The sequence below is a fragment of the Podarcis pityusensis genome (assembly GCF_964106645.2).
Source record: "Podarcis pityusensis genome assembly, chromosome: 4".
Taxonomy (NCBI): Eukaryota; Metazoa; Chordata; class Lepidosauria; order Squamata; family Lacertidae; genus Podarcis; species Podarcis pityusensis.
This window is the reverse complement of record NC_138027.1, coordinates 52,563,567-52,578,393: the sequence shown is the minus strand read 5'-3', so window position 1 is coordinate 52,578,393 and position 14,827 is coordinate 52,563,567. Positions and strand designations below refer to the sequence as shown.

Here is a 14,827-nt window from a genome sequence, read left to right as displayed (position 1 = left end):
TGTATCTGTCATCTGTATAGCACATTGGTCTATTAATGTGTGGCATTCTGGTCAATGCAGACGGAGCCAGAACCAAGCAGGTTCATAGAAAACAGCATTAATGTTACATAAGGCAGCTCTAGATAAACTGCATCCAAATTACTTTAAGATGTGATTGCAAATCTCCATAGAATGATCTGAAATGAGCAGCTGTCAGATTCTATGGGCCTAGGAAGATTCTATTTATTTATTTAAAACATTTATATGAGGGATAGTGGGCCTGTATCCCTCTGGATGTCAACTCCCATAGTTGGTCAAAGGGGAAGGGAGTTTAGAGCAATGTCTGGAAGGCCACAGGTCCCCCATTCCGGGTTTATTTCCTGCCATTCAAAATAGTTAAAGGAGGCTTCCGGGTCAGGTTAGGAGGGCAGAAATACAATACATTGGTTTAAAATACAATAAAACACTAAAGGCAATGTGAGACCTTAGAGACCAGGATCCAAATGCCCACTCAGTACTGAAGCTCCCTGAAAGATCTTAGGCCAGTTCCCATCTCCTAGTCTAACCTACCTTGCCGGGTCATTGTAAGGGTACCATGGGGAAGGGGAGATGTGTGTATGCCACCTTCAGCTCCTTAGAAGAAAGGTGGGATATAAATATGGTGATAAACAAACAAACATTTTAAAAGAAAGAACAGAACAGCAGAAACCAGAAAGATAAAAACATCCGAACAGCAATGAAAAGCAATCAACCAAAGTTCACTAAAATGGGGTGGCTAAGGGCAACATTGGGCACAGGGCAAGGGAAACATTGACCCATGGTCAACCCTCCAAGGGCTGCCTATCAAAATGGGTGTAGACAAAATGTCAAAAGTTTGGGAGTCTTGGATGGGTGGGTGTGTCAAAATCCTTTAGCACTACAGCACCACAGCAAGGGACCTGTAAAGGTAAAGGTAAAGGTACCCCTGCCCGTACGGGCCAGTCTTGACAGACTCTAGGGTTGTGCGCTCATCTCACTCTAGAGGCCGGGAGCCAGCACTGTCCGCAGACACTTCCGGGTCACGTGGCCAGCGTGACGAAGCTGCTCCAGCAAACCGGCACCAGAGCAGCACACGGAAACGCCGTTTACCTTCCCGCTATAAAGCGATACCTATTTATCTACTTGCACTTAAGGGTGCTTTCGAACTGTTAGGTGGGCAGGAGCTGGGACCGAACGACGAGAGCTCACCCCGCCGCGGGGATTCGAACTGCCAACCATGCGATCGGCAAGTCCTAGGCGTATGAGTAAAAGAGGGAGAGAGGCTTTTGAACAAGCACAACTCTTTTGAGTTTACAAAAACTAAGACCAGCACAGTTCTTTTCAGCAGTTGGCAGTTCAGAATTTCGAAAAATGGCTGTGCTTTGTTTCAAAAAATGTGCATTTGGTAGGAACTGAATTTCTCCCCCATCCCTACATATCAAAAAGTGTCCATCTGATGTCCTTCTAAATGTGCAGACTCTACAGCAGACTCTATAGACTGCAGCCATGGTCTATACATGGATTTAATTTTCTGTACTGGAACAGTATAATTATACTCAACAGGATTACTGGTAAGAAGAATGCAAAGAAGAATGGCAAGAAGAACACACAATTTCTACCTTTAATGTAAGCAAACATAGCCAAACTGTTGCTAACTATAATTCCTTCTTTCTTTGGAAATCTTGATTCTTTTGGGTCAAAATTTATACCTGATAAAAACAAATGAGAGGTTTGTTAGATTAGATCACAGTTGAGGGCCAGCAAAGTACTTTAAAAATTGTTAGAAAATGTGTGTGTAAGTTAACCAAATGATTTTTTTATATCCTACCCAAAAGGAGCTCTTAATTTTAAAATCCCCATGATTCTCTGTGATCTCAAGTCAAATACGAGTTCTTTTTTAAAAAGTAACTTTATCCTAGAGATGTTAATGAATCATTTAATTCAAGAGGCCTAACTCTAGGAAAAAATGTGTTTGTCCTGATACCATTTTATCTGGCAATGTTAGTAACTGAACCTGGTGTTTTCTGCCACCTAGATTTGAAATGCCTGCTAAGGTCTCATTTCACTTGGTTGGTAGTATATTCTATTTTTTACATGTTATATGATCAAACCATTGTAGGGTCTTACTTAAAAGACAAATGCTGGTAGCGATCCATAAAAATGACCATATTCACCTTCTTTTGGCTTCCAAGAAGGGTTTAGATTAACCATTGGATCAACTGCTGCAAATATGAATTTGGGAACTGCAAATTTTAAGAAAAGAAAAGATATTATATGCTAATATTTTAAAGCACTTGACATCAACAGAAGCATTATTCATTGGGTGAGGCAAAACGGTTAATCAACTTTAGGTAAGACAAAAAACCCCAAACCATCATTAACTGCCAGATACCACATTTCACTCCCCACCCTGAATAGTCCCGTCAAGATACCATTCTCCATATTAGGCAATGAAATAGGTCTAGATATGCCAAGGACACTGGCTGCTTATTTTCCCCAGGGATGGGTGTCAATTCTGAAAAGTTCTTATCCTTCAGATTCACAAATCCCAGCCTGAAGCTGTAGGCTGTTCATAAGGCTCTGCACACAAATCTGTCTCCCAAGGAAAGAGATGGTGTGTAACAGCACCATTCAACTGCTGGGGAGGGGGAAGGAGAAGGACACTAAATAGAGCAGCCCCACTCTCCAAATAGGTGCTCAGTCTAGCAAAAACAGCACTGATCTGACACAGCTTACGAGGCATGCAGCACTTCTGTGCACACATCTCCCTTGCCGAACTGAGACAGAAACAAGCTCAGAAACATTTCATTATAAGGTGCCACCACATGAGTCTGCCTTTGTTTCAAGAGCCACATCTTCAGCGCACCATCAATAGGGAAGTCATGCTCTATTAGTAACTCTCTGTATCCATTGTCTCCAACACAAGCTGTGCTGTGAATAGTCCGAGAGTTCCTGTTAGGGTCAAGACAGGCATCGTATGAAGAGAGAGCTCATAACATAATGCATCCCTCACCCACCAAACTAGCCTGGCTTTCTCCCAGCTTTGCAGCTGAAGAGACAGGTGTCTGCAAATCAGTCCTTCCCTCTCCCAACTCCCATGCTTTGTGGAGGGGGGAGCACAACATGTGTTTATCAATTAATTTGTCTTTTTTTGGTGGGGCGGCTTTTTAAAAATGGGGAAATGTACTCTGACGCAGCGAAGCAGGAGTTCCTGGTGGCATCAGATAGCCTAGCCCAGCCTTCCCCGAGCTGATAGGAACAAAACATCTGGAGAGCACCTGGTTGGGGAAGACTGGGCTAGACAGTGCTACACCAGTCAGCTGGCTTCCTCTTCAAATTGACAAAATGTTTCCTCTCTCCAAACTTGATCATGAAGAGTTGTAATTAGTTTGGCTAAACACATTGAGGATGCTTTTAGAATGGCTGCGACACCTCTATTATGATGTGACCTGTGGCTCTGAGACGGATTATTTTAGTCCCCGAAGACGCTGTAATAGAATAAAAATGTGGTGCCACAAATACTAAAGACTCTGAAACATCAAGACTGTAACAGTGCAATGCATGTCTCCTTAGAAGTAAGTCTAACTGTTTTCAGTGGTGCCATCTAGGTGTGTATATTTAGCATGAAGCCCAACTTCATTTTAGGATCTACGTCGTGAGCACATGACCCTTACAGGTGCCATTGGTCCACATGGTGGCTGTCACCAAATAAGCACACTGTTCACGGCTTACCATGTGGATTAGGCCACAAAGACAAGAAAACGACATCTGGTCTGCAGTGCCATGGATAAAATGACTAGGCCTGAGACTCATGAAGAAATGGACTCATACATTTCAGCTAGCTGCTGTTTAATTCTACATCTTCTCTTCTCCATTGCAACTTGTAGTTTGGCACTTAACAATCGGCAGGGCCCTCTCCCCGCTACTCATACACACACCCTTAGGCAATTATAACTCCAAAGTGGAATAGCTATCAATCTAAGCAGACAGTGAACATTTTTCTTCAATCCATGTCTGCCCCAATGCATTTTTGGGATGTTAATTTGGAAATATTTCACATTCTTCCAACAAAGATTAAAAAGGGTGCACATATCATGTATATGACTAGCTCTTCAGGTGTCAGATTTTTTTCCACACTGCTTGGAAGTCAGGCATTATCTTTTATCATAGTTGTTTTGACATTTTGACAATGCACACAGATTCTCTAGGTTACATGCACTCTTTTCCAAGCTAAATTATTTCCCTTGCTTGTATATGGTTGTAATACTAAATGCAGCTTTCTCATCAAAAAAGAGCAATGAAGTGATTAGAAAAATTGGCATACAATCCTGAAGAAAAATATCAGAAGGGAGAGGAGAGGAATGAAGGAGTGTCGGAGATGGTCAAATAAAGCTGAAGGTTATCACTGCCATCCAGTCACAAATTACATTATAACAGAATTACATCCTAGGTGTTTTTTATATATAAAATAATAATAATTTTCAATCAGGTTCTGTAAACAAGGATCATAGGAATAATATATGATACAAATAAATAGACCAAGTCTTCTCTTGCCACTGGTATATCACAAACATAGCATAATAAATTTGCAGTAATATCTATAACATATGGTTCAATGTATAAGTTATTGTTTTGTTAATTGGTTTAAACAAAAACAAAGGGGGAAACAGGATAGAGCAAAGTTAACAGATAACAGTCAACATCACACAGCAGCTAAATGCCTAATCAGGAGCCCTTGTGGTTTTGCTTAGATTAAGTATGAGTAATGACCATTTTTCCTCTTATGTTACCAGTGAAGCAACATAAAGTGTTGCTATATTGATGAACGGGGGGAGGGATTCAAAGTGAATATAATAATGTATGTTTAAATTTAAATTTAGATCAACCAGATTGAGCAAAATGCTGATGGGGGATTGTTCATTTTCTGAAATTAATCCACACTGGCATAAAGCCATCTTTCTTAATCTGTCCATGTGTCAACAGTAGTTTATTGGATAATCTTTCAAGGAGGGCAGTTTCTCAAACTGGTCTATACCAATTGTCTGTTGTGCCCAAAAGGTATTTCCAGTCTCTGGTTATATTGCATTTCAATGCTTGTCATAAATGACTTATTAGTTCTTTATTATGTAAATCCAGATTGTTGTCTTGAAATATATTTAATTAAGCTAATTCTGGTTTGACTTCCAATTGTTGTTTTGTTGTTTTATTGAACTGAGTCCTAGTTTTATTGCAGGGCAGTCTGGACTAGCATCTGGGGTAGGACGTCAGGTGTGGAGAGTGCCTTCATTCACACTAGATGAAGGGAGTAAAATGGGGAAACCATAACTTGTCAATGGTGGAAATAGAAAAATTCCTTCCTGTAGCACCTTAAAGACCAACTAAGTTAGTTCTTGGTATAAGCTTTCGTGTGCAAGCACACTTCTTCAGATACACGAAAGCTTATACCAAGAACTAACTTAGTTGGTCTTTAAGGTGCTACAGGAAGGAATTTTTCTATTTCGACTATGGCAGACCAACACGGCTACCCATCTGTAACTTGTCAATGGTGGTAATGTACATAAAATGCCTTGGGCAAAGATTTCTGAATGATTGCTAAAGTGCTTTTAAAATGTGTGAGTGATCCTATAATATTAATAGTCAACTCAATTACCTGAGTGCCTTTCCTTATGCAACAAAAACAGCACCACCCAGACACAAGAGAGCAATTACAGGCTCAATGGAAGTCCAGCATGTGCAATAATAGCAGCCCCCCACTACACACGGCAACATTCTGTTGCAAATCCCCTCTTGTTTCGGCTTGGCTTTTGAATATCGTGTGGAATAGCGCAATGTCTTTAGAGCAGGGTTTTTCACACTTTTGATATGTGGGATTCACCTTTTTGGACTAAAACCAGAAGTACATTTAATATGTGCTTAAATTTTACAGATATGTCTAAATTTTACATATACATTGCACATATGTTTAATCGGCTCCCAAAACAATAGGCAGGTCTTCTCCTTGGAATTTCAGGACAGTCCAGTTAATATAGCCTCTTGTCTCCCACCCTTTAGTTACTCCATCAGGGCTCAAGGTTGGGAGGACAGAGTTTTCTGGACGGTGCTAGAATTCACCCATACCTATCAGCTGCACCCCTCCCTTGGGATTTGGTGACTCACGGTTCATATTTTGGTGGAAAGGAGGAGGATCAAAGCTTCACTATGGGACCTCCTTGCTCCACAGGCCACAGAACAGTCAATGCATTCAGTATGCTGGATTAAGTTTTCAGGGCACATTCCAGCACCTCTCATGACACACCGGCGTGCAAAACACAGTTCTGGAATCTATGCTCTAAGCTGTAGTAATTAAAAAGGTGAGCTGCTGGCATAGGTTAAGGCTATGAGTCGTGGAATTTAGAAAGAAAACATTCCCTCCCGTTCCCATTTGAGAGTTTATGTCAACTATACTTGACTCAACACCTTCAGCAGACATCTATCGTGCCTATAGTGTGTGTAGATAGTGAAGCCCGTATTACCCACCTCCGCCCCATAGCTGTTCCAGGTGGCTCAGCCCAATCAGCAGCCCTGCATAATCTGTTTTACAGTCCATTTGAGCGGCACACCCAGTTTTGATGCAGCCCACCCACTGGAATCTGCAGTTCTTAAGATGGGATGAATGGATCTATTTATCCCTTTAAAAATTACATATAAAGGTGGGTAAGTTAAAACAGGGCTTCAAAAACCGAAGAAGAAAATTGGCTGCTAGACAATAAATAACACTCTGAAAAGAAACCTAAAAATAAACAGCACTGATACTTAAATGCGTAGCTCTTTTTAGTCCAAAGTGCTTTCAGTATTTTCTCTCTCCTGACTCTAGAGACAAAAGAACTTGACCTTGCCACTTGCTATGCATTAATCTTCATCTGCAGACACCAACAAAGGAAAAGCGAACTTAATGCTATGATCAGAAACGTCTATGAACAGACTTGCTAACAGTAATTATTGCATTCATTCCCTGGAAGTCTGTCAACACAAGCCCCCACTGGTGTGTGTGGCATTTCACACATTCCAAAACTCTGCCTTACCCAAAGCCATTAGGCCATGTGGAAAACAGTTAAAGCATCAAATCATTTGCAAATGCTCCAGGCTGCATCAAATTATCATGGCAGGAAACATATTTGAAATTAATCAAGTGAGAGAGAGAGAAAGAGAAATGTGATTGATAGTTTCTGTGTGTGTGTGTGTGTGTGATTGCAAAATCAATACACTGCAGAATACATGCTCTTTCCCTTAAAAGTAAAGGTAAAGGGACCCCTGACCATTACGTCCAGTCGTGACCGACTCTGGGGTTGCAGCGCTCATCTCGCTTTATTGGCCGAGGGAGCCGGCGTACAGCTTCCGGGTCATGTGGCCAGCATGACTAAGCCGCTTCTGGCGAACCAGAGCAGCGCACGGAAATGCTGTTTACCTTCCTACCTATTTATCTACTTGCACTTTAACGTGCTTTCGAACTGCTAGGTTGGCAGGAGTAGGGACCGAGCAACGGGAGCTCACCCCATCGCGCGGATTCGAACCACCAACCTGATTGGCAAGTCCTAGGCTCTGTGGTTTAACCCACAGCGCCACCCACGTCCTGCTCTTTCCCTTAACATACACTTATTGTCCTCTGGTCAACAAACTGAACACTTTGGACTGAATTGATGATGATGATGATGATGATGAGTCACCCATCTGACTAGGTTACCCCAACCACTCTGAGCAGCTACCATAAAATATTTAAACACAAAATACCTCAAACATTATAAACGCTGCTGTGAGCTAAGCTATAGTTTGACTTGGTGTATCATCTGAAACCAGGTTCATGGTATGTCTTACTTCTGACCAGCCAAGATGTATAACCAAGAGTGATTTGCAGCTTGTGGTTTGCTTGGAGCAAGACAAGCCTTGCCTTAGCTCATGGCAGAGTAGCAGGAGGAAGATGGGATGGAAGGGCTGCAGCTGCAATCTCCTCCCTTGGAACCCTCACACTCATACATTCACACTAATTGTCACTGAACAACATTTTGCGGGGGGGGCAATATTTTTGCTAATACATTTATTTTCATCTTTTATTCTTTTCAAGGTTTTATTAATAGTAACTGGGTACTATAAATCTGTAACTATGAATGTACCCAACTCTGGTGTTAAAATATGGGAATGATACAGATCACAGGTGTAAGCTGAAGCCCAGATTTAGAAACAAATGCCTCTTTATATACATGTGGATTTCTCAATCTGGCATTATAAAATCCAGATTTTATAATGTAAAAAAATTGTAATGTAATTTTTCTTACCACATGCATAGCTGACGTTGAGATATTTTTTCACACCAGGCAGGCATGGTCTTCCAAAGTTATGGTTGTTAGCAAAGATTTTGCACCTCTGTTTCCCATAACACATCTTAGATAATACTGCTAAAGCTGAGTAGGAAAAGCAATCTGAAATGTAGGAGAAATTTTAAAAAAACTGTCATACAAATATAGATACCAATGACTTGTTCAAAGAAAGGAGCTATTATATACAAGTGTGCTTGGAAATATATACTTGCTGTTACAAACACAGTGCTAACTCAAGAAACCTACTCATTGCAGTAATAGCTTGGCTCAATGTGAAGGCTGTGACAGGGTCCAAGAGTCTTCGCTCCTCCTTCCCAAAGCCTAGTTAGCAGTTTCCCAGCTTTCGGAAGGATGTGGGAGGGCTCCAGGACCCTGCCAGTGCCTCACACCTTCCCAAAGCCCAGCACTTCACTTAGCCAGCTCGGGAAGGCAGTGTGAGAGCTGGGAGAGGCATCAAATTTTGCCTCCCCACCCCCCTGCACACACCCGTGCAACAAGCAAACCAAAAAACAAACCCAAATTACTGGAAGATCTGGAGTAATGCCAACTTTCCCCCGTCTTCTCCTTCTTACTTCCTTCTCTTTAGTCTCTTGAGATAAGCAGTTCTTCCAGAACAGGAGAATGACGCCTCAAGTTTGGACAGGTGCAGGTGGGCAACCCTAATGCAGCTCTGAGAATTTGGGAGGCAGACTACAAACACACCAGGACTCAGCAACACATGCCCTTTTTATGCATTGCATCTTGCTATCTCAGGGGAAGTCAACATGGTGGCCTCCAGATGTTCTCCCATCAGGCCCTGCCAGCACGGCCACTGACCAGGGATGGTGGGAGTTTTAGTCAGCAGCATCTAAAGGCCACCACATTGGCTACCCCTGTCCTGTCTGATCCGATGGTGTTGTATATGAGTGTATATCTATCTTTGATCATAGATTTGGCTGAGGAAATCTATGAAGTCAAGTGACTTGACTAGGATTAGGGCTCAGAAATTCACAGGGTAAGTTTCAGAGAGTCGTTATTTCAATGCCAAAATGAAGGGAGACGGCAACACACACACAATAATGGTAGGAACATATTGACTTCTGTGATCACTGCAGGAGTGAGAGCACAGTCCATTGTCTAACCTCTTTTAATCTGCTGCCTTGCTTCTGTGATCAGTGGTTACTAACCACAAGGGTGCCAAGCAATGCTGGTGTTTTTTTATGTAGTGGACATGAATCCATCTGACACTGAAAAGACGAGGTCATAAAAGCATTTCCAAAACATGGCTGTAAAATATCAGCTCTGACTTGAGCTGCTATTGAACAGATTGGAGTCTGTTGTTTCTGAAGGAAAGTTCTTTTCAGGTACTAATTGGCTTTATTTTAGACACGTTTTGACATGCAAATTATTCAGAGCTGCTGGAGCCATAAATTGTGTAGAGTTTAATGAGACTGGCAATCCTTCTCTTCGATTCTGAAAGCCTCTCCCATTTCAAACACTGGTAGACTTCTCTTTCTGTTCTGTAGTGCACAAAAGCTTTCAATTCAATGGACTAGCCAGAGCCAACTGTACAGCAAAGATTGGGCACTCCACACATTCACATGTGTGCACTGCATATCATGCAGTGACAACTGTGTGATGCTGGAAAGAAGGATATAATTAAAAAGAAGTTCATCCCAAACAGCCGTGTTTACTAAACAGAACAAACAATATTCATGTGATTTAAACTGTTTCCCTTGCTGCTTGTTGATCCATTTAAAAAATGTTTCTCTAAGACTAAATCTTGGTGCTAGAAATTTCCTAGAAAATAAAAATAAAAGCTTGCATATTCGTGGGCTCACCATACTTGGGACCTGGGAGCTTTAAGAAGCAAATCAAATATGGAAAAACAACAACACTTCAAATAGTGGGATATAATGTTTGAGGCATTTGAAAGGATAAAATAATACTTGTTAAATGCAATCATGCTTTTTTAACATCAGGTCTAGTTTGGCCCCTGAACATGATCCTTTTCACAGGTTATATTGTCTTTTGCATAACCTTTCCTTCAAGCATTTGTAATATTAACCAGAACAATTTATAGCTTCAGGAACATATGGGAACCTAAAACTTTTCCCATTCTCTCAGCTTGGCATCGTATTTCATTTTCGCTGGCCAATAAATTGTCTTTTAAATCTTGTGCCTTATTGGGAAAATGATTGGTTTGAAAGCAGGGTGATGAACACAAGAGACAAGAACTTGGCCAAGCCAAGTTTAGAACAGTTGGCAGGCTATAATGTTTGGCGTAGAGAGGAGGTAATTTGTGTAGACCATGAAGTCAAAGTAACCAAGCCTTGATTTTTTATTACCCTGCTTCCTGTTAACATAGAATTCCATTTTCCCCCTTCACTTTTATAAGCAATACGTTAATATGCACATGTGCCAGCTTGCCTGGTTCTCCAAGGTATTCATTTCATGCACTGAGCCTTACAATCTTCTTATGGGCTAGGCAAGTATGGTCCTTATAGTCCATAGAGAGAAAATAATCCATGAAAGATCTGGAGCGGCCTTGCCAATGAGCGCATATCAATGGCTATCTAGCCAAATGCTAGGCTGGGGCAGCAAAAGGAAACGGAAACCTTGATAGACAGATGTAGCTATCCACTTGGTGCATGAGCTGGTGCAGCTGAGCCTATAGCAAGCAAATGTGGTGAAAGTAACATACAAACGTTCATGTTCATCTCGGCTTCACTCAAGTACAGTGGAACCTCGGAAGCCGAAGAATGCCTTTGAACTTGAACGTTTCAGCTCCCAAAGGATCGAAATCCAGAAGTGATGTTCTGGTTTTCGAACAATTTTCGGAAGTCGAACGTTTGGTGCAGCTTCTGATTGGCTGCAGGATGCAGCACCTTGGTTTTCGAACTGTTCCAGGAGTCGAACGGCCTCCTGGAACGGATTAAATTTGAAAACCAAGGTACAACTGTAGTTAAAGTTTTGCTGTGTAAGCAGATGCATGAGGGACCTACTTATAAATATTACACATGGCATATTTTGTCAAAATAATGTTCAGGCAGCAGGATCTCCTTGAGCAACCGCCCCAGATATCTGGAGAATAATTCCCTTATGTTTTTGTGACATCATCGTACCCTCAAGAAAAAAGCTTGCGTTCCTTTCATACACATTCTTTTTTGGATCTCATCATTTCATCCCCCTTCTCCTGTTTGAAAACGAATTGATCATTGTTATTACTAATACCACATGGGCACAGACTTCCTTTAACACAACTTCAGGCATTATGTATCTCTGCCCCAAATTCCTCTGACAGCCAGCCATTTTCTAAAAGAGGGGAGAAAAAATAAGGGGTTCCTTCTCAACCTCTATATTAGGCAAAAGCAGGAACATGGAGATGCTTCACAGAACAACTTTCTGCATGCAGACATAACCTTCAAGCTTTTTCCAAAATGTAAAGAGACAGCAGGAAATCTGATCAGGGGGCCTCTGTGGCCTGATTTGGCCCTGGGAACTAGGCCTATGTCATCAGTAATTCCCACATGGGTTTTTGTTGTCATCAAAACCCAGATGGTTTTGAACAAGCTGTGTGTATATTTTGGTCTCGTAATATGCTGAAAATAGGACTAAATGCATCCATGCCGCATACTTGGAACTAAGGCATAAACAAGCAGCACTCTGGCTGAAATCCTGAATCCTGTTAAACAGTTAAATATTAACTAAGAACTGAATCCTGCATTTTTTTTACCATAGTTTTCCAAGACAGTGCCCTGGCATGCTAAACAAAAGTGTTAGAACTTTAGCTAGGTTGCCTTTAAAATAATTATTTTCCATGTCTATAGTTCCTGTCCAAAAATCAGGGCAATTGTGTTCGCAAGCATACATTCATACAGCTTAGCTGTAAAGGTAAATGTAAAGGACCCCTGACCATTAGGTCCAGTCGTGACCAACTCTGGGGTTGCAGCGCTCATCTCGCTTTATTGGCCAAGGGAGCCGGTGTACAGCTTCCGGGTCATGTGACCAGCATGACTAAGCCGCTTCTGGCGAACCAGAGCAGTGCGCGGAAACACTGTTTACCTTCCTGCCAGAGTGGTACCTATTTATCTACTTGCACTTTGATGTGCTTTTGAACTGCTAGGTTGGCAGGAGTCGGGACGAGCAACAGGAGCTCACCCCGTCACAGGGATTCGAACCACCGACCTTCTGATCGGCAAGTCCTAGGCTCTGTGGTTTAACCCACTATTCCAGCCTTCCCCATCCAGATGTTTTAGAATGCAACTCCAGTCAGCTTTGCTGGACTGGTGGGAGTGTAGTCCAAAATATACGGAGGCCATCAGGTTGGGGGATGCCAGTGGTCATTGCCAGTGAATCTGACCTAACACAGATACTCTTTTGTCAACCTACCAAACTGAGGGAAGCGGCCCGTTTCTGTAGCACAGGTGTCCTCCTTGTGTGCAGCCCTGCCATATGAGGCAGAATAGATGTTAAGGAATTTCGACTCTTTACAGTGGAGTTTCAGTTCTTCATTCTCACACACTAATCTGGTTTTATATTCAGCTGCAAAGGAAAGAGAAAAACAGTGCTTATTGGTGGGGAGTTAGTCTGGTTGTTAGTCTGGTCCATTTACAAAAACAACCTACGATCACTGCTGAAAGTGCAATCTTTTTGTGATGTTCCCTGCTGCCCACTCCCCATAATATCTCAATTTACTTGTTTAATATGCTCACATACTTCCTAAGTCATTTGACCTGAGGTGGATCCACAAAAAGCCTTTTCAGTTGAGAGGTGGTGATTATGGCATAACCTCCCAAAAGAACCCAGCCAAGCTCAGTCAGTGCTTACTTTGAGCATGCAGTGAAAACCTGCCCCGCCCCACAAAACGTAACTGGATGCCATGGCTGTCAAATGCTGCTAGAATTCTTTGTTGTTTACTACGACGCTATTGTCCATTGTGTTATGCATTTGATTTCTGTGTTTTGTGTGGCTACTTTTATACAATGTTTTATTGTATGTTCTTTTATTGTTTTATATTTTGTTATTTTTGTTGCATTTTTGTAAGCTGGCTGGGGGGGGGGGAATCCTACCTCCAGTGTGGGAGAATAAAAACAGAAGCTAGGGATAGGGGACCTGTGGCCCTTCAAATGTTGTTCGAGCCCAACTCCTATCATCACTGACTACTGTCCAGCCTGGCTGAAGGCTGATCTCAGCTGGAGTCCAACAACATCTGGAGAGGCAAAGGTTCCTTACCCCTGACATAAACAACCAAACAAACTAGCAAATTGGGCAGAGCTGACCACCTCAGCCATAGGTGCCTCAACAGTTTGTCAAACCATTTATTTATTTATTTATGGCCTCTGAAGCTAAAGAACATGACTTGCTTAAGAAATTTACAGTGCAATCCTATATATGTCTACTCAGAAGTAAACTTCATTTCCCCCACCAATGGAGTTCATTTCCAGATATATCTGTATAGCCACCTTTGAGATGAAGTTCTTACGGTTAGGGATGGGGAAGAAATTCTATTCTTTGCATTTAAAGCAGAATTGATCAAGCCCACACTTTCCAAAACAACGAGTACCGAAACACAGGCATCCTTCAAAACGAGCACTTATCCAAGTTTTGTCATTCGGTTTTCCAAATGACATTCACAAAACCGCATATATTAGGGGAAAGTGTGTATAAAAATGAATTTATTTGTGAAAGCAACATAGAAAAACACATTATCTTGGAAAAAATTGCTTACAAAAATGTGCAGCTTTGCCAAAAATGCATATAAAACTATGCAGAAAAGGAGATGACCAGCCTTCCTTCTCCTTGTGCCCTCCAGATGTTTTGGGCTACAGTTGCCAGCCGGATAGTAATAATAATAATATTCACTAATTTTATATACCGCCCTTCATCTGAAGATCGCAGGACAGTTCACAACATAGAAATACAAAATTAGAACACAAAATACATAATAAAAACAAGTACAAGAACAAACCACTAACCCCCTTCTTACAAACACATTTAAAAGGACATAGAATGTTAATTGCCAAAAGGCCTAGTTAAGGAGAAATGTTTTCACCTGGCACCTAAATATGTGTAATGAAGGCGCCAGGCAAGCCTCCCTGAGGAGAACATTCTACAGATGAGGAGCAACCACAGAAAAGGCCTCTTCTCATGTTGCCACTCTCCAGACCTCTTGTGGACAAGGCACACAAAAAAGGGGCTCAGATGATGATCACAGGGCCAAATCAGTTTATATGGGGAGGGGTGATCCTTGAGGTATTGCAGTTGTGGCTGATGGGAGTTGCAATCCTAAACATCTCAAGGACACCAGGTTGGGGAAGAGAAATCTATGAGTGGTGCTGGTGATATAAGATGTGGGGAGACTGTTGTCTTTATGTCCTGCTTTTAGGCTTCTCAGAGGCATCTATCTGTGCACTGTTGGAAACAGGGTGCTAGACAAGATAGACAACCTGTCCGCTCCAGCAAGGCTCTTCTTACATTCTTAACATATATTATCCTGA

The 14,827-nt window shown here is 41.8% G+C and overlaps 1 protein-coding gene across 4 annotated transcripts in view; it reads right to left on the bottom strand.

Moving 5' to 3' along the window:
* The window catches only part of EVA1C (eva-1 homolog C), a 46,357-nt gene that overhangs the window by 1,246 nt on the left and 30,284 nt on the right, over positions 1-14,827 (bottom strand). For all 4 annotated transcript variants that reach the window (XM_081003546.1, XM_081003544.1, XM_081003547.1 and 1 more), the window contains exons 4-7: positions 12,720-12,872; positions 8,307-8,450; positions 2,172-2,240; positions 1,617-1,706 (exon numbers count right to left, since the gene is read on the bottom strand). In XM_081003546.1, the coding sequence (XP_080859672.1) occupies positions 1,617-1,706; positions 2,172-2,240; positions 8,307-8,450; positions 12,720-12,872 (456 nt within the window). The remainder of the gene's footprint in view (positions 1-1,616; positions 1,707-2,171; positions 2,241-8,306; positions 8,451-12,719; positions 12,873-14,827) is intronic.